At 45.8% G+C, this 25,648-nt stretch overlaps 1 protein-coding gene across 2 annotated transcripts in view; it reads left to right on the forward strand.

The window, feature by feature from the left end:
* The window catches only part of LOC147889290 (sulfatase and phosphatidylinositolglycan class N domain-containing protein), a 148,214-nt gene that overhangs the window by 54,854 nt on the left and 67,712 nt on the right, over positions 1-25,648 (forward strand). The window contains exons 9-12 of one of the 2 annotated variants that reach the window (XM_087391809.1): positions 1,577-1,810; positions 9,285-9,472; positions 24,147-24,285; positions 24,449-24,557. In XM_087391809.1, coding sequence (XP_087247935.1) covers positions 1,577-1,810; positions 9,285-9,472; positions 24,147-24,285; positions 24,449-24,557 — 670 coding nt within the window. The remainder of the gene's footprint in view (positions 1-1,576; positions 1,811-9,284; positions 9,473-24,146; positions 24,286-24,448; positions 24,558-25,648) is intronic. The other variant, XM_087391810.1, reaches the window with a different exon arrangement.

Raw genomic sequence — 25,648 nt, forward strand, 5'->3', positions numbered from 1 at the left:
GGAGGCGGCTGATGAGGAATGTCATAGAGTGCACATGCCTATGACTGCTATATAGTGGGGTCAGTGAGGGGGAATTGGAATTGCCGCTCCAGAAACTTCCACCAAAATCCTTGGTATGGTTAAATAGAATGTTTGGTAATTTCTCCTCATTTTAGGTGGATGAAATCGCTCTTCTTCTAATAGACCAGACGGTGATATTGTCGTGTACTCTCCGCCTTAGCTGGAAGATGGTCCTTGGTCTTGAGAAAGAAAGAAAGAAAGAAAGTTTATTAAAGTCTTTGGAAGACTGATGGGTCTATGAGACTGTGAAAACCCTGGTACAAATGAGCTGTGAGGGTGGAGCTACTAAACGAGCATCCACACCAATGCAGAATGCAAAAATTGCAAAATGGTAGTACTAAGTACAACATAGTCATGTTAGTGGTCGACTACATATCAAACTGATCATCATCATCAGCATCATCAGGACATCAAGGTGGACGAGGCAATGAAGGCATGAACGCGGCGATAGTGTGCTGTCGGCCGCTCACAGGTGTGGCCCTGTGACGTCTCCTGGTATAACTTTGCGTCCAACAAGGGCTACAGTAACCCTTGTCGGCCGGGCTGCGACTCCGAACAGGGAGGGGATATCCCCAAGTGTAATTAGCGCGTCAACCCTCTGTTTGAGCAATTGAGTCACTGGCTCTGGGTCACGATCATGTTGAGGTCTCGCCTTGTGGGGGTCCTTGTGATGTGGCAGGAAGAACGCAGCGATGGAGCTCTGAGAGGGATCTGTCAAGGGAGAAGTCTGCTTTTGTCTTCGTGATCGAAGTAGCCTCTCGCGGTGCCTGATTGCCTCATGAATGAAAGTTGCCAGGCATCTGTGGTCTGGACTCTGGATAGGAGAGGAATCTTAACAAAACCCTAGAGCTATCTCGGAAGATGGTCCTTGGTCTTGAGAGCAATAACATGATCGCATGAAGAGAAGATGCATAAAAGCATGGCCGCATGAAGACAAGATGCATAAACATGACCGCATGAAGATGCATAGAAACTTTCTTAGTTCTTAAAAATTTCAACAAATAAGGCGGTGAGGAAAAGACCTGGTTGGCTTTGCTACTTTGGCATGGCTAGTTGTACCCTTTCCCTTGGAGAATGCAATTGATTTGTATTTAAGTGCATAAATTTGAGTTGCACAAACTTGTGCCATTGATCATGTGGTTAGAGATATCAGAGCATGCATTGTGTATTGTGCATGGTAGAATTCATGATACGGAGCTTTTTGAAGGAAATCTTATGAAAGTTTAATTTTATGAAGTTGATGGTCTTAAGTCTTTTGCGTTAAAAAAAAGTTATTTCCTTATTGGAAAAATGTAACTCGTGTAACTTATTATGCATTCCATCTTTTTCTTCACTTTTTCTTTCAGAGGGTAGTTTAACTTACTTTTGCCGAATTTCAGGAGTTTTTGGTTGGTCTGATTGCTTTGCATCATTTAATTATCATATTGAAGCAAGGGAAAGCAACAGAAATTATGTCCAAGATTTGGAAACCTCTAACATGCATAACATTCCCTGTGTTTGATGATGTTGAAAATAGGTGCGCATGCTTGGAGCTGCTATCATGGGATTCTGCTCGATTGTTCTTCTAATAGAGCATGCACCAATGCTTTATCATTTTTACCTTGCACTTGCATTGCTGTTGTGGACAGAAATCATAAGTGATGTGGACGTTCTTAGCACTATTTGGAGTGCTGTACGAACATCAAAGCTTGCATTTTTCATAAAAATGTCTGTGGCAGTGGGCACATCCTTTTTGATACTGGAACTTTTGGTATGCTCTCTGTTATTACTGAGTACAAATGCTTTGAATTCGAGACTCTTCCAAAATATTTGTCCAGGTTTTTGCTACTTATTAAGATAAGGTAGGTCATTACATGGTCAACATCGCCTGACTTCAAGTCCAATTGCTGGAAATGGTTTGATGTATCAACCGTTGTTATCATGTGTTTGAGCTTATGTTTCTGGTTTCCCATTGTAAATGAAATCTCAGTCATCTGCTTCTCTTTTTTTAAGATAATTCCTTTTCCCCAACAGTAGATTTATCAAATGCTAAGAACAGCATAATGGTGGCAGATCACCCTTCAAATGCACAACAAAGACTCGTGCCCATTCTCTTCAGCGCATATAAATAAGTCAATGCAGTCCCGTTCTTGGTGGCCATCTTGACAGGACAAAAAGATAACACCCACCCTGGAGATGAAAAGAGTGGCCAACTCTAAAAGTGGGGGTGCGTACCTTATTGTCCTCGTTGCCCTTCGCTGCTTTGAGTTGTGACTCCTGAATGATAGGCTAGGTGTATGCTCTTTGTGATCCTCTAGAGCACGCTCGATGTTACATTTTATGACCTCATAGTCTTCGTCCAATGCCTCTGCCTTTGTAGAGCATCAGTTGGCAGCTTGTTTATGTTCATTTGGGTGGACAACAAAGATACCAAATGGCAATAACTAGCTGATAATGCATCATCATCAAGAATAGGATTTGAACTTTGACTCACAACTCATGAACTTTGGCCAAATTCTTGAACTTTTGGAGAAGTCTCAAGTTTGCAAGGCAATACACCAGCCACTCTAGCTACTTGTGCAAAGCTTGCTTCTTATATTTGTATGAACCGGGGAGTAGGAGCTCTAGTTTCGCGCACACACCCATGCCAAACACTCCTATTGGCTGTAGTTGCTATTCACCAACAAGAGGAACCATGGGATACGATATTATCAATGCCGATTTGTCAGATGAGTAAAGATGCATTCTTTCTATCTTAAGCGGTGCGTTGCCCTATCAGCTAGATGTGTCTAAGCATCTTTTGCTTAGATGCGCGTTTGGGAGACTAAATGAAAAATTATACAGTCTTCACAAGTAGTTGTAGCTTGAATGAAGAGAACGTGGACTACTTTTTGATTAGCCTTCTCCTTTAGTGCTAGCCTTTGTCATGAGACTGAGTCTGTCCTTCACCTCTTGAGTGTCGACAAAAACTCAGTACGAAGACCTTTGATAAATGGATGCTCAAGTATGTGTGGGTGTGTGGATTTTTATGTGTGTGAGCATATGTTTATACTATGGTCTACACCTACCGTTGGGATGTCGTAGTAGCTAGTCCTTGACTATCATGAGATTGAAACTGCACTCTGTGTTGTTTTTGTAGAGGATGAGTTTGGGCATGTTCTTGGATACATACATACATACATACATACATACATACATACATACATATATATATATATATATAGAGAGAGAGAGAGAGAGAGAGAGAGAGAGAGAGAGAGAGAGAGTCTATTAACGTCCACTGGAGACCAAAAGGTCTATGGGACAGCAAGAAACCCTCTAGTACATCTGCTTTAGGGAGGGCACATGGCAGCTTCCAAGGAGTGCAAAAAGCAACCCCAATTATTTAGAGTACCTACATGATATTCTGGAAGAGTAAACAGCCATACATCTGTTTAAGTCTTTTGGTTTTGATTTAAACTCTTTGATTAGTGCTATGCCTTCACGATAAACGGCCCATTTTCCATCCTTTCTGGCAGCCCTGACTTTAGCTAATTCAGTTGCCTTAATCTTGAGTTGAGTTTGTGTAAGCTCCTTTGCTATCCATACTTTGGTGCCCTTCAGTTTGTAACATTGTCGAAGAAGCTTGATCCGCATATCTTTTGACTTCAGTGTAGGGATTGCATGACCTCTGTAGTGCAAAGAGAAGCTGGCCTGGAGTCGTCATCATCCTGCTCATCATCATTCACCCATTCAATGTTGATTTGATCTTTGTCAATATTTCACTATATGTGTCCTCCTCTTTGTATCAATCTTCTGGGAGCCCCCCTATTCTAATCTTGAATGCATTATCACATCTAGCTTCGTGTTCTTTAATCTGTGCTTGGATATAGACTTACTTGCTTTGTTGTCCACTTCCACAATCACTTCCTTCTTCAGTGTGAATAAGATCTTTGACTATAGAGACTAGCTGCGGGGTGGGGGGGGGGATCCTTACAAGATTTTACAGCCTCATCAATTACTGCTTGCTTACCAGGCCCTTCCAGGATGTGAAGTCGGGCCTTTACTTCTGCCAGCTCCAATTGTAGCTCGCTGCAGATAAAAATCTGATCCTGTTGTTCGAGGATGGGTCGTTTTGAGCCTTCTTGTTGTTAATTCCGTGCATATGGAGAGGGTGTCATGGCTGCATTTGTAGAGTACCGAGTCCTGATGGATGTTGAAGGAGTTAAGGGAGTTGAGGGGGACTTGGAGGAGAGGGTAGGCCAATCCATAGTTGGCTGTACGATGAACCCCTTGGCTTAATCTAACCCTCGGGTTGGGTTGGGGATTTAGCCCAACTCGGGGTTAGGGAGGACTAGGACTAGACTAGATACGGACGGGAGGTATGGACAGATGGAGAGGTGTTAATGGGGGGAGGAATGCGGAGAGGCTGTATGGCTGTACGGGAGAGGTTGTGCGGACGGAGAGGTTGTACGATTGTACTGTTGTACGGACGGAGAGGCTGTACAACTATGGTATGTGAGAGGCTGTATGGGGGTACGGCTGTGGTATGGGAGAGGCTGTACGGACGGAGAGCTACGGGGAGGCTGTACGGACGGAAGTACGGTTGTGGTACGGAGGAGAGGTTGAGTGGGGGAAACTTTATTTAAAAGGCGTGAGAGAGAGAAAGGGAGACCTTGCGGGCCTATGGGACAAAGTACACAAAAAAGTGAACTCATACAAGCCTAAGTGGGCTGAAGCAAAGGGCACGCTAGGACCCTTGCTGAGTACCAATCTATGCTAACAAAATCATAATCATGAATAGAAATAGTCAAATGCAACTGCATAGTGGACTAGATCAATCTATACAGTATTAGGTACAAACTGAAAAACAAGTTAGTCTCGGCACTGGGACTCGAAAATAGAATTATAAACCATAGCCTGGTACAGTGATGGCTCTCTGGTGGGTTGTGAAGATGTCTGGTATCTGTATCTGTCGAGCTGTCTCGCGCTGCGGTGGGGGACACGGTCTCCTTGCTCTCTGAGCTATGTCCAGAGTGACCCCTTGTCTTTGTCGGCCCCCCTTGAGGAAGGATGTGATAAGTCGGACCTCAATAGAGTGTACTCTGAGGACTCTCTGTTGCGCATGTGGTCTCTGCGTCCCTCTCTCGGTGGTATCGCGTCGGCTGCTGATCCAGACTGCTCTCATGTCGGCTAGCTCCTCCTCCTCCACTCCAATGTGTCATGGGGCTGACTCAAATGTATAGAAGTTTGTGACATGGCGCTGTGCCTGGCCACCCTCTCTGTCATGTGGTGGTCTGGCCATCCCCTGATGCTCTCTGATCTGTCACAGTGTTGTCTCCCTGTGCCGACGCATCTCCATCAGATAAAGCCCGATACAGACCTCGTCATGGAAATGAATTAGTCGTGATAAAGGGCCGAAGCCACTCCCCTCCAGGTAGAGATAGTGGTAGGGCTCTTGAATCTCATTGTAGGCTGGGCAAACACAAAGAGAATGCTTCTCTGTCTCCAACCGCCGCAAGTGTACATAGCGTGCAGAACTGCTGCTCTTTGGGTATACCTGTTGCTCTCCCAGCCTCGATCCTCAGTTGATGGGACGAAACCCGCATCTGACTAATGACAATCCTGTGTGCATGGGAGACTCGTCTGTCCTCAAGATACTGGGGTTTGATGATGAATCCCTCCTTTGATACTTTCAAAAAGTGGTTTCGGTAGAACTAGGTCTTGGTGGGGAGCTCCTGGTCCTCCCCCCAAGTCCGGGATGTATGAAGCGAGGTCTAACTGTATGATACGATTGATTTCATCTCGTGGGTCGACTCAAGAGACGTATCCATGTTGTACTAAAAGGGGAGAAGCCTGTTCATCTGGATACCGTGCTTGGCAAGCCATGTAGATATGCATGCATACCATGTGTCTGCCCCGCTCTCTGCTAGCCGCTGCTAGCCGTCTGGATGACTCTAGGGCCAACCTCAGAAGTCTCTAATGGGGTAAGGCCCAGACTCTGTGGATGAAAGTCACTGTGTGATCACAAAAGGACTGTAGTGTGTCAAGGTGTCTTTGGAGCCCCTCCGCTAAGGAAGACAAGAGAGCTACGTCATCTGCGTAAAGCAATATCCGGATTAGTGTGTCTGCAAGAGAGCAACCTACCTCTTCCTGTGTCTGCATCACTGTCTCAAGCTCGTCAATGTAGAAGGGGGGGAGAGAGAGAGAGAGAGAGAGAGAGAGAGAGAGAGAGAGAGAGAGAGAGAGAGAGAGAGACCTCGCAAAGTACGGAATCAAGTAACTTATACAAACCACTGTGAGCCCCGGCAAAGGGCTCACGGAGGCCCTTGTTGAGTGCTCAGAGCTAGAGTCCCAAGTGCATGAAACGGCTCCACGTATCCAGGCTCCATGATGGCTCTCTGATGAGATGCAAAGAGCTCACGTATCTGCATCTGCGGGGTCTCCTGTGGTGGTGGAGGGCGTGGTCTCCTTGATCTCTGGATCCAATGGGCTATGTCAAGGGTGACACCTCGCCTCGGTCGATCTCCCCTGAGGAGAGTTGAAATAGGTCGAATCTCAATCGTGTGTGTTTTGGTCTCCTGTTGCGTTGTGTATGGTCTCTGTGTCCATCGTCCAGCAGTGCTGTGTCGGCTCTCTCCATCGCTCCATACATCTCTCATGTCGGCTAGCTCCTTTTCCTCTACCCCCGAGTGTCTTGGAGTTGAGTCAAATGCATAGAAATTTGTGACCTGTCTCTGCGCTCGGTCTAACTCAGTATCTTGTGGTGTGGTGGTCCCATCCTGCTGCTCTTTGATATGTTGTAGTAGCATCTCTTTGTGTCGTCGCATCTCCATCAGGTAGAGCCCAATACAGACCTGGTCCTGGAAGTGGATCAGTCGTGAGAGTGGGCCAAAGCTGTGCCCCTTCTGAAAAAGGCAGTGGTAGCACCCTTGGATCTCATAGTAGGCTGGGCAGACACATAGAAAGTGCTCCTCTGTCTCGACCACCCCCATCGTGCACAACTTGTAAGTCCGCTGCTCTCTGGGTATGCCTGCAGCTCTCCCTGTCTCGATTCTCAGCTGATGGGTCGAGACCCGCATCTGTCCGATGGCAATCCTCAACGCTTGTGAGACTCCTCTGTCCTCGAGATACTGAGGTCTGATGATGAGCCCATCTTCTGATACTACTTAGAAAATGGTCATAGTAGAGCTGGGTCTTGGTGGGGAACTCCTGGTCCCCCCCCCCCCCCCCCCCCCCCCAAAAAAAAAAAAAAAGTGCGAGATGTGTGGAGCTGAAGGAGATCTAATCGTATGATGTGGTTAATCTCATCCCGTGGGATCAGCTCGGGCGGGGGGGGGGGAGAGAGAGAGAGAGAGTGTGTGTGTGTGTTTTTGATTTTGAAAGACCGAAGGGTCTATGAGACTGAGAAACTCTGATACAATATGCTGAATAGGTTGAGTGTCAAATGGCATCACCGAGGACAAGTACAACATAAGCACAAAAATCACTTGTAGAAAATGTCGTGAGTCCATGGAAAGGACGGAAGTTGTGGTGTGTCATCACTGCTGTGGTCCTTCAGATGTCAAGTTGGTGGGAGACCCCAATGATGTGCGGGGCATTGGCGGCATAAAACCTGTGATAGAGCATTGGCGATGGTTGCTATGTGTGGTCCATTGTGGTCTCCTAGTTGTGGCCCTACGTCGGACAAGTGCCACTGTTACTCCTATCGATGGTGTAGTGAACATGGAGGGAACATCCCCGAGTGTGATCTATTCATGGAGACGTTGGTGGGTCTGTCATATCTAAGGCTTCGGGCCTCAGCTACCTCACCTCCTTGGGCCTAGTGCTCTGTGTCATGTGGCTACGAAAACTCAATGATTGCACTCTCGGTGGAATTCAGCTGAGCATCTTGAGCAACTGGTCCTTGTGTAGTACGGCCTCATAAAAGAAAGACACTACGATCTGGGATCTGGGTAAGACAGGAGGGTGGAGACAGGTCTGAATCTATTCCTGAACATACAATGGTGATGATCATGGATCTCATAGTCCTAGGCCATTTGAAAGCAAAATGCTCTAACTCAATCTCTTGTCGATCACATAAAGTGCAGTGTGACCCTTGCTAGGTATGTCGTCAGCCTCCCACTCTCAATGCATAGTTGGTATGATGAAACACGGAAGTGTCCGATGGAGATCCTCAAAGGTGGGGGAGGTGGATCCCTGTGTAGCTTGGTGGATCGATGAAGCCTTCCTCTGATATGCGTAAGCGTTGGTCTCTATAGAAGCTGAGCTTCACAAGAAGCTCATTGGGGGCTTACCAAGTCTTGAATGTGTGTAATTGTAATAGAATAGCCTGGTTAGCAGAGGGGACAATGTGTAAATTTGGAGTCCCAAGCTCTTGAACCATTTGCGTGTACGGGCATGCAAACATCTCTTATTACCCTCAGCCACTAATGTCATGGATGAGGATAGGCCAGCCATGGTAACTTGTGTTGGCTGAGGTCAAGGAGCCATAGTTCTTGACTTGGTAAAGATATGAGATCACCTGGAACGCTGCGTCAAGCTGCAATGGGGATTCCCCAAACTCAGCCAACATGATATAGTGTGGGACTGATGGCTTACTGCGGATCATCCGTGACAATAAGAGAACCTGGAGCCTCTCCACGTGAGCCCAATCTACTGCTGATAGATCAGGGCCTCAACAAGGGCTGCCATTCATGCCCGTTGGGCAGACCAAGGAATTAAAAATAATGGACTTGGTCCGGGGATCCTGAAAACGAGAGTGAAAGCACGATCGTCCTGAAAACGAGAGTGAAAGCACGATCGCGAAAACGAGAGTGAAAGCACGATCGTTTTGAAAATGAGAGTGAAAGCAAGATCGCTCAAGTCTAGCTACTGCAGCTTTTCCCTTGCTCAGTCAGGCCTGCATTGCTGGTCGCATCACGAAAATCGGGCCAGAGATAGTAACTAGACGGATTGTTACTATTGTACAATATTTTGAATCAATATCTACATTAATGAGCACTTGATGGAGACTGGGAGGCTAGAGTATGCTGACTGAACTTCCAATGTGGAACAGTTTTTGTACTCTTTTTGAAAGACATAATGGATGTTGTACTGTAAGTAATCTTTGTGGATAATCATCTGCATTTGCTAATTTAATGGAGTTGTTTTTTAATGTTGTGATCTACGAGAAAATTATTTTGAAAAGTTCAAGTTATTGTCTTTTGTTGCACATGAATTGGTTGCAGCAAACATAAGCTCATCTATTTTAATTTTTTTACTAGGTGCTGAGCTTCTTCAAAAGAGAGGTGTATACTGGAGTCTTTCTTGTTGCAGGCGTGGTGGGTGCAGTGGTAGTTTCATGCAATTCTCCTGGCCTTTCCATGGTGCCAGCATTTGTGTGGGCTTCTTGCTGGTTTCTCTCAGGCTTTACCCTTATGCCAGTGCAAATCGCTGACAATACCTTATTTGTGTAAGCATCACAATCTATAAAAATTTGTCTAATAATTATGTTCAATGAGGTGTTTTAATCTTTGCCAGCTTGTCCTCCTTATTGTAAAAATTCTTTATATCATGTGCTGGAGGAAGAAACGGCACTTGTAAGGGGATAAGCGAAGGTCTGGTGGCAAATTACAAACCTGTCAGAGTTGGAAACTCTCTCTCTCTCTCTCTCGCGCGCGCATATGCTGCCTGCTGCTCCTGCACGCCCGTGGTGCGCTGCTGTTCGCACCTGGCCCGACTGGCCTGAAATGCTGAGGATGCAGGCCCACCCCTGCCATGCTTGTGGCGGTGCCTTGGGCTGTGCGCCCCCCCTTGGCAGCCCCTAGCTTGGCTGCCATTGCAGCCTTGGCCTTGCCTAAGGCCCCAAGAAGAGACCTCTACCAGCGACTCCCCCCCCTTTTCTTCCATCTTTGCCGCGACTTTTGTGGAGACACCCATCTGCACAAACCAAGAAAACAGCAAGAACAAATGGCGCTTTCAAAATAAATTTAAAGAGTGGTGGGAAGGGACCTTGTGGTGAGCACTCAGAATTTCAGATTTTAGCAAAATATTCAAGAAGGGATAATGCAGGGCCAAGTGTCCAGCATGGACTGCTCACCTGACAGAAAAACAAGGGGAGAAAAAGAAAGAAAGTATAGTGCACAGAAGATAAGTGAGGAGCATGTCAAAACATGCATAAATGCCATGAGAGACATCTCCAAAATGCATGATGGTAATATTGAAAACTTACAGAAGATGCTTGGGGGCAGCAAAGAGATAGATATTGATGCCATCAAACAGGAAATGCGTGCCTCTTTGGAAGAAGAAATGCATAAATGGAGATCAGAATTGCACTTACAAATGGGGATTCAAATTGTTAAGATGCGAGAGGAAATGACCTGCATGGTTGACGCCAAAACCAGCCACCATACATTGATGATCAAGGAACCAGAAACACAGATTGCCAAGGTCAAGGATTGAGAATGAACTACTGAAAGCTCATACTCCACTTGAAGAAGGGGAGATCCAACCACCTCTTAATGAGGAGCTGAATATGTTGAAACCAGAAAATGAAAAGCTAAAGAACGCCCTCAGCCCCTCCCCCTCCCCCTCCCTCAGCCTCTCCGTTCCTCCCCCTCCTCTCCCTCTCAGCCCGCTTCCTCCCCTCTCAGCCCGCTTCCCCCCCTCCTCTCCCTCTCAGCCCGCCCCCTCCCCTCTCAGCCCGCTCCCCCTTCCCTGCTCCCCCGCTCCCTCTACCCCGCTCCCCTCACCCCCGCCTCTACCCTTCCCCCCGCCTCTACCCTCCCCCTACCCTTCCCCCACCTCTACCCTTCCCCCCGTCTCTACACCCCTCTCCTCTACCCTTCCCCCGCCTCTACCCTTCCCTCCGCCTCTACACCCCTCTCCCCCTACCCTTCCCCCGCCTGTACTCTTCCCCTCGCCTCTACACCCCTCTCCTCTACCTGCTCCCTACCCCCGCCTCTCCCCCCGCCTCTACCTCCCTCTCCTCTACCCCCTTCTATCCTCTCCCGCTCAGCTGCCCCCTCCCCTCTCAGCCCGCTCCCCCTTCCTTGCTCCCCCGCTCCCTCTACCCCGGTCCCTCCCCTTGCTCTTGCCTCAGCCCTCCCTCTTCCCTGCTCCCTACCAGCTCCCTACCCCCCCGCATTCTTTTTCCTTCTTCCTGTCTCCCCCCTCTTTCTTCTCCCGCAGCGTTTTTGGGAGCGGACGGAGCCTCAAAAGTGTCCGAGTTGGCCTCCTCACCTCGATTGGCGATGGATATTCCGTCAGCCAATCCTACTCCAGCTCCACCGGCCGCGAAGAGATTGAATGCTCTACCACGTTGCTCGCACGCATCTTTGGATCTCACCCTTCCAGATCCCAAGCTAGAGACTGGATGCTTGTGGCTCTCCCCCCAGACCTCACTCCACGATTGTTAGATGTTTGTCTTTTGGGACGAGGTTTTTTCCAGGTAGTTTTTGACGCTCCAGAGGGTGCGAGCACAGTGTTCAAAGCTAAGTTTTTACACCTGGGACATAGGAAGATCTTCTTTGATGCCTTTGATATTGGTTTCGACCCAGTGGAGGCAGATAAGGAAATCTTTTTGCTCTTCATTAAATTTCCCAGGCTTCCTCAGGTTTACCATCGACTCCTTTCTGTTATTGGAGAGCATTTCGGTGTGGTTGCTGAGATCCCACTCCTCCCTGGGTTGCCATTGAGTGCAGCAGAGCCAACCAAGGCTCATGGGATACCTAGAGTTAGGGTCCTCTGTAAGGATCCTAACCTCACGATGGACCATGTCATGATCTAGCGTCCGGATTATTCCTTTTTTCGCCAGAGAGTAGAGAGATTATAGGCAGGCAGGACCAGTGCAGGATATGCAGGACCATTGGACACTTTGCCAGGGATTGCCCCAGGAAGAAGAAAAGGCCCAAGAAGCCCTCTTGTATAGCTACCGTCCCACGGTCTTGATAGGGGGGTGGAACTGTAGGCCATCCTCTGGTGGTTCTAGTGATGCCCTATAGGCGATGGTATGAGCCTTGTAGGCATAAATAAAGACACTTATAGTGTTAGTTTCTTTTAGGCCACATAGGACACTTAGTCCTAGGTCTAGGTAGTTGTACCTTGTACTCCTTTGTTTTTGATTATCCAACTTTGACGTGACGGCTAAGGCGTTTATCATCGACTCTTTTGCTACCTGCACTCTCTCTCTCCTAAGCCATCCTTCAGTGGTATCCGAGCTGGGGCTTGACTCGTCTTCCTACTGCAACTATCCGTATTTCTTCCATACATCTGCCCGTACATTTGACGCCGTACAACAGTACCTGCGCCATCGTATGTCTGTACCTTCACCCCTACAGGATTGTACTTGCGTCGTCGTACGTACGTACCTGTGTATGTAAGGTGCTGTAATTGGTTCGTACACTCGTTGTACAAGGTTGTACCTGTGCCATACAGTGGTCCGTATTGTACTTGCGACGTACAGTCAAGTATCTACGTTGCTGTACATCCGTACAGATCTTTACCAACACTCGGTACTTGCCCGTACAGGTATCGTACTTATTCCGTACAACAGTACGTGCATCGCCGTACCCGTGATCCGTACACTGTACCGTACATTTGTACTAACCTACATCCGTTCAGTATACCGTACCTTCACAGTATCTTCGCTGTACTTTGTACTTGCGCTGTCCATACAGCTAGTACTTCTTTCAAGGTCTTTGTACATGTGTTCCACGTACACGGTCACATTCAGGACATTGGTATTTTTTTGGGGCTTTCAGTTCATTTCACCTTCTTTGGTCTGCAATCTCCTGCTATTTGCAGTACATTGGGTCAGATTACAGGACAGATTTGCATACATTGGGTCACATTAGCAAAAATTTCAGCAAAAATTGGAGCTTTTCTGCTTTTGCCCTCTTTTTGGCCTATTTGCCCTCAATAAATTTGGGGCTTTTGCCAAATTTGCTGTTTTTGCAGTGAACATTGCTTGCCATAGTCACATTTGGGTCAGATCTGCATTTGCCCTTTGATTTGGGTTGGAAATTTGCAGATATTTGCTGTCATTTTTTGGACAGCCAGCTTTCGCAGTGATAGCCTTGAGGCTTTTGGGTTTTCAGGTCTTTTTCAGGGTATCACATTTGCTATGGCTAGGAACAATCAAGATTTATTTGGAGTTCTTCGTGAAGATGATAAGTTGGATGGCACCAACTATCCAGTTGCAAAGCATTTGTGGAATATTGTTTCTGGGGCCTGATCTGAGGCCAGCCAATGCTACAGTGGTTGCCTCTATTACTGGTCCCTCTGCAGGGGGTACTCCTCCTGATGCTTCTTTCTCATAACCTCTTTTTTTGTAGAAACGGTTGGCTGGCCCGTTTTGAGACCGCCACCGTTATGCTGTATCAGTTATCTTTAGTCTCATAGACCTTCACGGTCTCCCGAAGACTTTAATAAACTTTCTTTCTTTCTTTCTTTGTAGCACTCCTGCTGCTGCTCTTCCAACTCAAGAACTTTCAAGATGGGATGCAAGAGATGCAAATGCACATTCATGCATTGCTTTATCATGCAAGAGAATCATTATTCCACACATCCGGTCTTGCAGGACAGCAAACGATGCTTGGGATAAATTGGCTTCTCTCTATCGGATTCGCAATGAAGCTCGTGTTGCATATTTGAGAAGGCAATTACAAGAAGTCAGTATGAATGAAGGTGACTCTATGGATGCATACCTGACAAAGGTCAAGGACCTCATGGAACAGCTTGCCAACATTGATGAGGTGGTGCCAAATTCACAGCTTGTCAGTACCACATTGAATGGACTGCCAGATACATATCAAGGGTTTGCTACAACCCTTCGATAAGTGGCCATGGGTAATCCAGACCACTATTCTTTTGATCAGCAAGTTACTTTGCTTTTGTAGGAAGAGCAAAGTAGAGCTAATAGACAAGCCATTATTCCTGATCATGAATTTGCTTCACAATGTTGACAGGAAGAGGCAAGGCTTCCAAGCCTATGGGCAAGCCAAAATCTGTGCATAGCAGCTGCAATTCCTCCGATGCATCTAAAAATACAGCAAATAAGTCAAAGAAGAAAAGATGCAACTATTGTCGCAAGCTTGGACATGACATTTCAGAATGCAGGAAGCGCATTGCTTCGGAGAAAAAGAAAGCAGGATTGACAGTTAATGCCTCACATGCTATTGAATCCCATGAGCCAGAAGATGCTTCACATGCACATGCTCTTCAGGATGATTGGGCATGGGCTGTCCATTGCTCATTTGATCCCTCCAAAGCTGATGCATTCTTTACTGCCAATGATGCTCAGCCCGGACAAGATCAGGGAATAGACAGCATGGTTACTTTCTTGAGTTTGCACTCCTTGCTACAGCTTGCAACGAAGAGCCTTTGTTCCATAAAGATGCTTTTTACAGCAAAGAGTGGATGGATGCAATGAGAGCTGAGTAACATCCATTGCTAAAAATGACACATGGGAATTAGTAGATCTCCCTCCAGGCAAGCATGCCATTGGAACCAGGTGGGTCTACAAATTAAAAAGGAAATCTGATGGCAGCATAGATCGATACAAAGCCCGTCTTGTTGCAAAAGGGTATGCCCAACAACAAGGCATTGACTTTGAGGAGACATTTGCTCCCACATCCAGGATTACTACTATTCGATGTGTCATTGCCATTGCAGCCCATCATCATTGGCAAGTCCACCAACTTGACATCAAGACTGCTTTTCTTCATGGGGATCTGCAGGAAGAAGTCTATGTCACACAATCTCCTGGGTTTGAGGTTGTTAATTCTGAAAATAAGGTATGCCGGCTTAGAAAAGCCCTTTATGGTTTGAAGCAGGCACTCTGGCTTCGAATTCTCAGCTCATGATGGGAGCCCACCATGTGATATCACTCTTTATCAGTAGGCTGTTGGATGCCTTATTTATTTATGTCACACTAGACCTGACTTACAGTATGCAGTATCTCAGCTCAGCAGATTCATGCACATGCCCAGTTCACAGCAATGGCAGGCAGTGAAGAGAGTCTTCAGATATCTCAGAGGCACACAGAATTTAGCCCTCTTCTATGGTAATCAAGGTTCACTTACCATGCATGCTTACACGGATAGTGACTAGGCAGGATGTTCCGACACCAGAGTGTCACATACTGGCAATTGTTTTTTGCTTGGCAATTCATGTATCTCTTGGCTCAGCAAGAGGCAATTAACAGTTGCCACATCTAGCTGTGAGGTTGAGTACAGGGCAGCTTTCACTGCTACAGTAGAGTGTGTTTGGCTTCGACAGCTACTTACATATCTTGGTATTCGCCAGACATCCTCTACTATTGTCTACACTGACAGCCAGAGTGCTTTGGCCATTGCGCGTAACCCAGTGTTTCATGCGCGTACCAAGCATATTGAAGTTCACTATCATTATGTTCGGGAGCGGTTGTCAGCAGGAGACATAGAGTTGTCCTATCTTCCCACAGAGGACAACATAGCAGATATGTTTACAAAGGCACTTCCTTGTCCCAAGTTCGAAGTCTTTCGACAGGCTTTACACTTGGTTCCCTTTGTTACATGATTTGACATCCCTTGTACATTCATAGGTGGCTATATCCTTTTGCATGAACATGTGCCACCATGACCAGAAAATACCAGGTATTCTGAGACGTTTCCAGAGTACTTCAGCCCATCCCATGGAGGGGGGTTTGTAGGCCATTCTCTGGTGGTTCTAGTGATGCCCTATAGGCCATGGTATGAGCCTTGTAGGCATAAAAACACTTATAGTGTCAGTGTCTTTTAGGCCACATAGGACACCTAGTCCTATGTGACACCTAGGACACTTAGTCCTAGGTCTAGGTACTTGTACCTTGTACTCCTTTGTTTTTGATTATCCAACTTTGACGTGACGGCTGTTTGCAGTATATCGTGGCAATTTGTGAATCAAAGGGCTGTGTGATGCTCGAAATTTGCGCACGCATTGGTCACGGCACACGACGAAAGCTACTGTGTGGTCATGAAAGTAGCCCGTAAGCGGTTCACGTATTCTGTCTGGTGACTCAATCGAGGTATGGTTGCGTTAGTCTGTCTGCAAGGTTCGTGCGCTGCGATGGAGGAATGGTTGGGTTAGCGTGTAGAGATACGTGTATTTGCTGTGATCGAATATGAAGAGCGATGATCGACTATGAAAAAGCTTGGTCATATTTAGCTGTATCATTTCGACTGTGTTCACGAAAGTTGATTTGGTCAGCAATAGCCAAATTGACGTCACATACATGAATTCGATCAAGGAGTCCCACTGAGAATGATGGAGTGGTTTTCAGGGTCAAGTTAATCTCGTCATGCAGCAGAAATATGACCAGGGAGCTCTCTATGCCTTCTAAGTTTATTTGCCTCCATGTTTAAGTTAATTCAGATTGCAGGAGTTTCCCTAGCATAGGGAAAAGTGGGTTTGGTTACAGTGTGATATATGCCTGGTTAGCTGTAAATTTGGAAGTTGGGCTTTTGATTTGTAAATACAGTTTCAAGCGGTGTTTTATTATTTGTTCCCAAAAAAAAAAAAAAACACCCATCGACCTAAATGGAAGTAGAAGAAGAAGCTTCTAGGATGGATCCCGTAGAGTCGGGAGTCCGGCCGACCCCGCAGGTGTCGCGCCCAACAGGTCATACACTATTTGGCAGAATTGCAATGTTAGAGGATGCCTTACAACAGATTTTAGCACAGTAGTTACAAGCAAATGTAGGGCAATCTGAGCTCAGGAAAATGGTGCATAGTATGTCTGCTAGGCCATCCCGTGAAGAGAAAGATAAATCTCCAATGGAACCGGATTCCAGTGTTCATATGGTCGAGCCTAGGAGGGCTAAGGTGCCTAATATTGCCAATTATAGGCCAGAAAAGTATTCTGGTCGGATGTCTGACCGTAGTTCGGATATCATTGAGACCTGGTTACACAAATGGGACGAGGCATTTGCCATTTGTGAAATTAGGAATGATATGAAGAAAATCCACGAGGCCACCGAGGCAGCGGATAGGTGGTGGATAAAACAGGAGAAAGATGGAGTAGCATCCACTACTTGGGAGGGGTTTAAAAAGGAATTTAGAAAACACTTCCTACCTCCTGACGAAGCATCCCGAGCTTGGGATCAGTATCGAAACCTTTGTCAGAGAAATTTATCAGTGGCGGAATACACTGATAAGTTCAGAGAAAGTGTAATGAAGGTTGATGATGTTGGAGGTAATGGCCTTCACCCTCATGTGCATGTGTGGAAAAAGAGGGGGAATACCCCGCGTTGTTGACACGTGTACAAAAAAGGGGGATAACCATCCCATAATCACTTGTGGCCCTTGGAGAACCTTGTATATAATGCCTTGATTCAACCCCTCTCTCTAATCCCTCCCGGGACTTTTTGGGAGGAGAGAGAGGCTTCTTGCACGTGGCTATGGGGCGGGGTTTGGGACCCCTATACCTGGCGTGTTTTCCGAGGTGACACATGCCATTTGCTGTGTGTCCCTTCAATATGGTATCAGAGCTTGCTTTGGTGGTGCTGCTGCGTGCTGTGGTGACACGTAGTAGTACTACGTCTTTCTGAGAGGACCTTGGCTACGGAGTATCGTGATCTGTGGCAGATATTGAAAGTGCGACATTATTATGGCAGGGCGGCTGCTACTGGCATCGACGGCTGTCTGTCGGTCAGCTGGTTTGGTTTGACACGTGGGATTTGAATGCACTTTGGGGCAGCTTTGATTTACGCGTACCCCCGTGCTGTTTGCAACGCGTCAGCCTTTGTGTGTGCTTGGATTTAATGCTTCGGGTTCATCCATGGGGGAGTGTTGGAGGTAATGGCCTTCACCCTCATGTGCATGTGTGGAAAAAGAGGGGGAATACCCCGCATTGACACGTGTACAAAAAAGGGGGATAACCATCCCATAATCACTTGTGGCCCTTGGAGAACTTTGTATATAATGCTTGATTCAACCCCTCTCTCTAATCCCTCCCGGGACTTTTTGGGAGGAGAGAGAGGCTTCTTGCACGTGGCTATGGGGTGGGGTTTGGGACCTCTGCACCCGGCGTGTTTTCCGAGGTGACACGTGCCATTTGCTGTGTGTCCCTCCAATAGATGAACCCCTACCTCAGTCGATCCAAGTAAAAGATTTTATCTTTGGATTGAATGATCGAATAAAGATGGAAGTTCGGGCTAAGTATGCGAACACACTAGATGAAGCAATTGCCATAGCCCTGAACCATGAGGATGCAAAAGGGAAAAGACCAAGTGGGTTTGTGCAGGTTGGAACTCAGTATGGGTACCCGAAGAAAATTGGGTTTAAGAAGAAGTGGATTAGCAAAGGGAGTGCCTCATAGCCAAGTGGTCAAGCCAAGCAGGCGAAACCAGTTGAGACTCCTAAATCAAGTACCACCATTGGAATGAAAAGAAAAGTAACACCAATGGCAGCCCGGGCTTGGTCGAAGTCTTCTTTGAACCCAGAGCAAAGGGAAAAAGCGAGGAGAGAAGGCTTGTGTTTTGGATGCCTTCAGTCTCATCAGTAGAAAGATTGTCCACGAAACAAAGATCGTCGGATGGCTGAGATGGTGGTCTCAGAATGCGACATGGAAATGGAGAGAAGCCCCAGAGTAGAACAAATGGAGATTCAGCTGGCGGGATCTTCTCAAAGGTCAGTACCTGTTTTGTTATGTGTGTCTGTTGCTAAGTTAGTAACTAGTGTCCAAGCCCGCAGTCCAAGCCCGTAGCAAGGGGGTATACAGCCTTTAATGATACGGAGTTAATTAAGATGAAAGGGCAAGTAGCTAATCATGATGTCATTGTGTTGTTTGACTCAGCGTCAACGCACAATGTAATTAACTCCAAGCTTGTAAAGAGGTTGAAACTAAAGACTAGCCCATCTGACTATGCATATACAATCAGAATGGCAGATGAAAGTTCAACTGAAGTATGGGACCAAAGGGTTACCCAGTTGGAGCTTCGAATTCAGGACTATGCTGAGAAGCTTGATTTTGAAATGACTAAGCTTGCTCATGCAGACATAGCCATGGGTAAGGCTTGGCATTCTAGGAAGAATCCAGCCATAGATTGAAAAAAGCACATTTATCAATTCAAGATGAATGATGTGCTGTATGTCTTACGAGGTGAAAAGGATATATCTCAAGGACCGTTGGTTTCCGTGATGGAAATTCGAAAAGCTCAAGAAGAGTTTTGGATTATTTGTACAGCATCGGTAGAGCCGATTGATGATTCTTCGGCTAGCACTGATGTTGCCTAAAATGGAGAGATGGCCAAGCTGGCTGATCAAATAACAGAGGAGTTCTCTGATTGTTTTAGGGATGAGCTACCTTATGGGTTACCTCCAGAGCGGAATGTTTAGCATAAGATTGAACTAATCCCGGGGGCAGAACCTGTAAATAGACCTCCCTATAGGTTGAGTTTTACTGAAGAGGCGGAGGTGCGAAGGCAACTGGAAGAATACCTCAAGTTGGGGTAGATTCAACCAAGTTTCTCACCTTTTGCTTCGCCAGTGATATTAAAGAAGAAGAAAGATGATACTTTTCGCCTCTGTATAGATTATAGAGCATTGAATAATATCACTATTAAGCACATGTATCCGATGGCTCGGATCGATGATTTGCTAGATGCATTACATGGGGCGGTAATTTTTAGTAAGATAGATCTTAAATGTGGCTACCATCAGATCCGTATTAGGGCCGAGGATGTGCATAAAATCGCTTTTAGAAGCAGGTTTGGACATTATGAGTTTTTGGTAATGCCCTTTGGACTTACCAATGCTCTAGCTACTTTCGTCATGCTTATGAACGATTTACTACGTCCGTATATCGGAAAGTTTGTAGTACACTTTATTGACGATATTCTGGTATTCAGTAAAAGTATTACTGAGCATCATGAACACTTAAGAATAGTGTTCAATACTTTGAGGAAAGCCAGTCTTTATGTAAATAAAAAGAAAACTATACTGTGTATGGTAAGACTTGAATATTTAGGATTCATAATTACTCCTGAGGGGGTAGAAATGGATCCAAAGAAAGTGGCTGCGATACTGACTTGGCCAATCCCTCATAGAGCTAAGGCGTATGCGGATGAAAACCGATCCGCTAGAGAATTTAAGGAAGAAGAAAAGATTTTTCTCAGAGTTCCTTCGCACTCTAAGTCTTTGACTGCAGGAGAGTGTGCTAAGTTATCACCTCGATATTGTGGGCCATGGTTAATTCTAAAAAGAATAGGCAAGGTAGCCTATAAATTAGAATTGCCACAGGGTTGTAAGGTGCACCCAGTGTTTCATGTTTCTCGTTTAAAGAAATTTTTGCATACAGGTGACTCACTCATCGAGGGTGTTGTTTTGTTTCAGGAGATAGAGGATAATGCAAGACGCAAACCAACAGGAATCTTGGACCGAGGAACAATGCAAGTATGCAATCGGAAGATACCCACGGTGTTGGTTGCATGGCATGGTCTACCTCTATCAGAAGCTACTTGGGAATCCGTATACCAGTTATGGAGAGTATTCCCAGACTTTATCATCGAGGACGCTGATGCCTAAAGAGGGAAGGAATGTTACGCTCAAGTCGAGGTAACATGATCAGAAGGGTCAGTCGACATTTTTCTTTAAAGGATCGATGTTTGTATTATATTATTTGGACTTCATGTAAATGATAAAAAAGGAATCAAGGTCAAGGTCCTTGGTGAGGGTGACATGGCACTAGACTAGGTGGATCTAAGGCTAGGGGACCTAAATGCATGAAATGTGCCAAGGGGCAAATAGTTTTAATGATATCCCAAGAGAGGGGTAAATGATGCATTAAGGAGGGACCCTAAAATGAAGACAAGTGGCATCCTAGATCCATCTAGGGAAATTTGGGGCTTGGTGAAACTTAAGTAAGAAAGAGCTTCAACGTAACGACTGTGAACAAGAGAGAACTTACTACTGCTACCGAGATCAGCTGGGAGGTGATTCTACGTGCCTGCACCCGTGATTCGACGTAAAGTTAGGAGAAAATAATTTTTCTTGTGTCAGTGCTCCTCAGGATGGTGGTATAGCTCCTACTCGCCAGAGTGCTCCTCCACTGAGCGCTCCTTTGATACCACCACCTTCTACCTCAGGTGTCTCTCGACCTTCTACCTCAGGGGCACCCGACGCATTCCAGTGGGTTCCGGTTCGTGTGTAGATTCCTCCTTCAGTTCAGGAGGATACACTAGTGGAATCTGCTTCACCTCGCGCTGTCCCTCAAGTCTCACCTCACACAGTTCCAGACGCTTCAGCTACAAGCTCCTCCCCGGTTGCAGCTTCTTCCCTAGAACCAGTGGTGCCAGACACTCTCCTTGAGGCAGTAGAGGTCTCCGCGGCTGGGCAGACACAGATCGAGAGCAGTTCTCACTTCATCCCTTGGATAGGGGGAAGGGGATGGTTTACACTATTGATTCCTTAGAGAGGATCTAGCATAGTTCCACAACACATACAGGACTTGGCTAGCACCTCGTGAGCTTTCAATAAAACTCAGTTTCTATAGAGATCACGGCTTGCTGATCTTAGAGTAGGGTTTAACCAAACCACTGGGCTTTACTTAGATCCATCTTTTACATGCACCGAGAATCTTGATTGGGTAGATTTGAGTATCTTCTCATCAGCTACGTATTGAGACAAGGTGGGCAGAGAGCACTCTGTTGGAAAACGTGGCCGGATGCCACGTGTCACTAGGGGGCGTCGAGTATGGGGGGTCCCACACCCCCGCCTCCTAGCCATGCCAACCTCCTCTCCTCCCAAAATGTCTCGGGAGGGATGAGAGGAGGGTCTTCATATTAGGCCTTATATCCAAGGCCCCATTTATTACACATTTGTATATGGGATTTCACCCTTAATCTTCCACGTCTCAACCGTGCATCAAGGGGCCTACCCCTCCAATACATCCATATTACCAAGGTACCACGCGGGGTGTTAGGACCACACACAAGGGCCCCATCATTTCCAACACACTCAACATGAGAGACGGATCTGTGCTTTATGTAATAAGTAGGAGATAAAGACAAAGGATCATTTTGTATACAGATGCCTTGCATACTATGAGATGCGTAGATGACACCACTGTCTATTCAGGAACGGTTTCGGCCCTCGCAGAGATTTCTTGGCCCATCGTGGGGTGGTGATTTTCCTCCTCGAGACCCAACGACATAGAGATCAGTTCATGCGAGTGCAGAGGAGACACAGGGGGGCCCTTCAATCCCAACCAGAGGACAAACCAGTGGCAACTGGGGACGAGATGTAGTAAAGACCAGAGGGCATGACTCGACAGACTTGATCTCGGGTCGACTCTTACATGAGGACCTTAAACATCTCCTCTCTACTATTGTCCTTGGGGAGACAAACAACTGGAGTGATGTTAGTGCTTGTCAGATGACGAGCTACATCTTGGAGATTACGGAAGAGGAGGGAGGACCCAAATAGACTGATCAGGCTGAGCACCAGCAGCGTTGCATTTCTGGTTATCTTTCTCGACGGTGCCAGCCCTCACTAGACCAAGAAGCACTGATGGCCCAGATCATCTCGTCTATCCTCAGCCGACCGGTGGAGCTGGTCCGACACACAACATATACAAGTCTCATCACTTAGAGGGATAGCTGGTTGTATGGACGATGGCCACCTCCAGGTATCTCCCTTCTTTGTCCTTTGCATTTGGGTATTCTCCCACAGCAATTGTCTCAGACACCACTCTTGGGCATGGGTGCCTGTTTGTAGTGGCGTCACCCCTTATCTTTCATTGTATTTGTATTCTTTTCAGTCTCATAGACCCTTAGATCTTTGGAAGACATTAGCAAACTTTCTTTCTTTCTGTCTATGTTAGGGGATTGATAAATTCTGTGCAAGGATACAGTAATGTGTATGACAAGAGGGTGCCATTACAACTTCACAGCGCTCTCTGAAAATAGCCTGTTTATGGTGCTTGTGCAAGCCCTTGAGCCACATCTCTCACCTTTCCAAAAATATCCGCCCCCCCCGCCATGGTCCCTTATCGTCCCCCTTCTTCTTTGCAGTGCTTCTGGTTCACATTTATTTGCAGTACTGTTATCAGTGCCAATTACCATATCTTGGCTGTAGAATTGTGGCTAATGGGAGTTCTTTCAAGGGGTTGTTAGTTAATGAAAGATACGATTTTCCCAGGATACTGTTGTGATTACCCAAGGAAGTGGATCAACTTGTTGAAATGAGTTTTGTTAGGGTAGGATTGATTTCCTTGAGCACGGTCAGGGAGGACAAGACCTTGTTGTTTTAAAACCACTTCACTGCCTTGAGATAGGGATTGTTTGGATAGCATAGGTCAGTTTTTTCACGTATCCACGTAGGATAAAACAACATTCTGCTGGTAGTATGGTTTCCCTCATACTTCACATTTGTCGTCGCTAACTATTTTTACACTTCCAGATTAGTATGACAATATATTTATGTGGATTGATTTTCCATCGGCCATAATGATGCCCGAGGATGTTGAATCACTTTCCAGGTTATTACATTGTCATTTCCCTTCATAAAAGGGAACAAAATAACGCCCTTCCTTGGCTGGCTTAGTTTTGCCTCTCATTTCAGCATGGTACACTTTGTATGTTGCAATTGTTGAAGAGTTTAGTGGATGTAGCTATCTAAGTTTTAGAACAACCGTTGCAGACAGAAGTAGTTCCTTTCCTCCACTATTGCTGAGTTTAGTGGATGTAGCTATCTAAGTTTTAGAACAACAGTTGCAGACACAAGTAGTTTCTTTCCTCCACTATTGCTGCTGTAATCTATTCAGAATCATTTAATCCTTGTAGAGTTTGCTCTATCTTTTGAGGAGATTTTTGGGGTGTCCATCAATGGTATCATGATTTGTATTTTCCATGATATGTTTCCATGACATTCCTGTTCCTATTCCTACTACTACTTCCAAGGTTTAAGATTGACACTATTCATGCTCTGATCTTAGAAGCAACATTGCGTATACAAGTTAATGAGTTTTGTGCTTAGAGCACTTTGTGCATATATGTCCATGGTGATAGACACATCAAGTTGGCCTTTATGATTTATTTGAGACATACTTTAAGCACATTGACTTTTTGGTATAAATATCAAGTAAATTTGAATTTCATGGTAAACTAGTGACATAATCTGGTTTGCAGTGTGGGGAGTGGCATTGTGGTTGTTATTATTGGAATCTGGAGTCGATGCTTGGATTGCTCTCTTCCAACAGAGCAAGCTTGGCGTTCCATTGTGTCTGGACCACAACGGAAGAAATCGTGGAGGGTTTTTTCTATTCAGGTATCAATATGCAATGTCTTTCTTAGATGTGCTTGCTGGGCTGCAATGTCTACCGAGTTGTTCTCAAAGTGAACCATAGTATCTTGCCTGTAGAAGATGCATGCTGGGCTATGAAAGGCAAGATTAGGATTGGGGAGTCTTAACAATACGACCTATGTGGCAGATACTTGTTGTGGGATTATCTACAGTGATGGTTTGGATCTCTACCTCACTTCGCACTCAAAAAAGAGGACTTCCCTTGCCTATTCAAGTAGTCAACTGGTTTCTTGCAGGTCTGTTGCTATCAAAGATACCCATGCTCTCTTTTGAATGCATACGTGGCTGCTGTAAACTGACCCTTTCTGTCTATGTATGGTCCATGCATAGACAGAAAGGGTCAGTTTACCATATGGTCCATGCATATGACATACTCTATATCCTCTAAGGACATTTTTCAATGTATGTCCCCCCATACATTGAAAATTATATATATATATATATATATGTATAATTTTCAATGTATGGGGGGACATACTCGCTCAACTTTATTTTATTCCTATTTGTTTTGGACCATGGAGGCTAATTAACTTATGTTTGTCCATGGATTAATTAATTTATTTAAAGCAATGTCTAAGAGGAGTGCACATTATTCAAGAGGGTAGGATTCGAAGCCAGAATGTTGTCTTTCCCACATGTGAGCCCTACTAGTTAGCTATAGAGTGGAAGAGCATACCTAGTGCTAACTAAAATATGATAAATGGTCCCTCTTCCCCCTCCCCCTTTAGTACGCGTGTTCTTCTTTAAAGCCCCCTTCAAATGGTCCCTATTCCCCCTTCCCCTTGAGCACGTGCCTTCTTCTTTAATGCTCCCTTCTTAAGTGGTCCCTCTTAATTGAAAGTCCTCCCTTTAGCCCTTAGTTTAATCATGCCATTTCCCTCTTCCTTTGCACCCCTTTTCTCTTCTCCACAACTAATTAATGGGAATTTTTCATTTTTCAATGTATGGGGGGACATACTCTCTCTCCTAAGAACTCACTCTGAGTTGATAAGAATGTCTAGAAACTCTCTTTGAAGGCTAGTCAATGTCTCCCATGTAGAATCCTTCTCAGCCCGATCCTTCCCATTAATCTTGTATTTCAAACTTGACGTTAACAAAATCCAAGAGAAGTTTTAGGTTCATGCAATGCAAAGGTTAAATCTTCAATCTCTATAATTTTCATGAGGAACATTTGATGGCCTCACATCCGGCAAAAATGTGCTTTGCGACTTGGAGAATGCATCATCAAATGCAATGTAATCCCCATGTTGGGATGCTGTGTGCTCAAAATGAAATGGCCTAGGAGGCTGAAAACTTGCGGTACGGCGAGCATATGACATGAAGCCTC

The sequence above is a fragment of the Dipteris shenzhenensis genome, chromosome 20 (assembly GCF_047967505.1).
Source record: "Dipteris shenzhenensis isolate YYH24624 ecotype China chromosome 20, Dip_SZ_1.0, whole genome shotgun sequence".
Lineage (NCBI taxonomy): Eukaryota > Viridiplantae > Streptophyta > Polypodiopsida > Gleicheniales > Dipteridaceae > Dipteris > Dipteris shenzhenensis.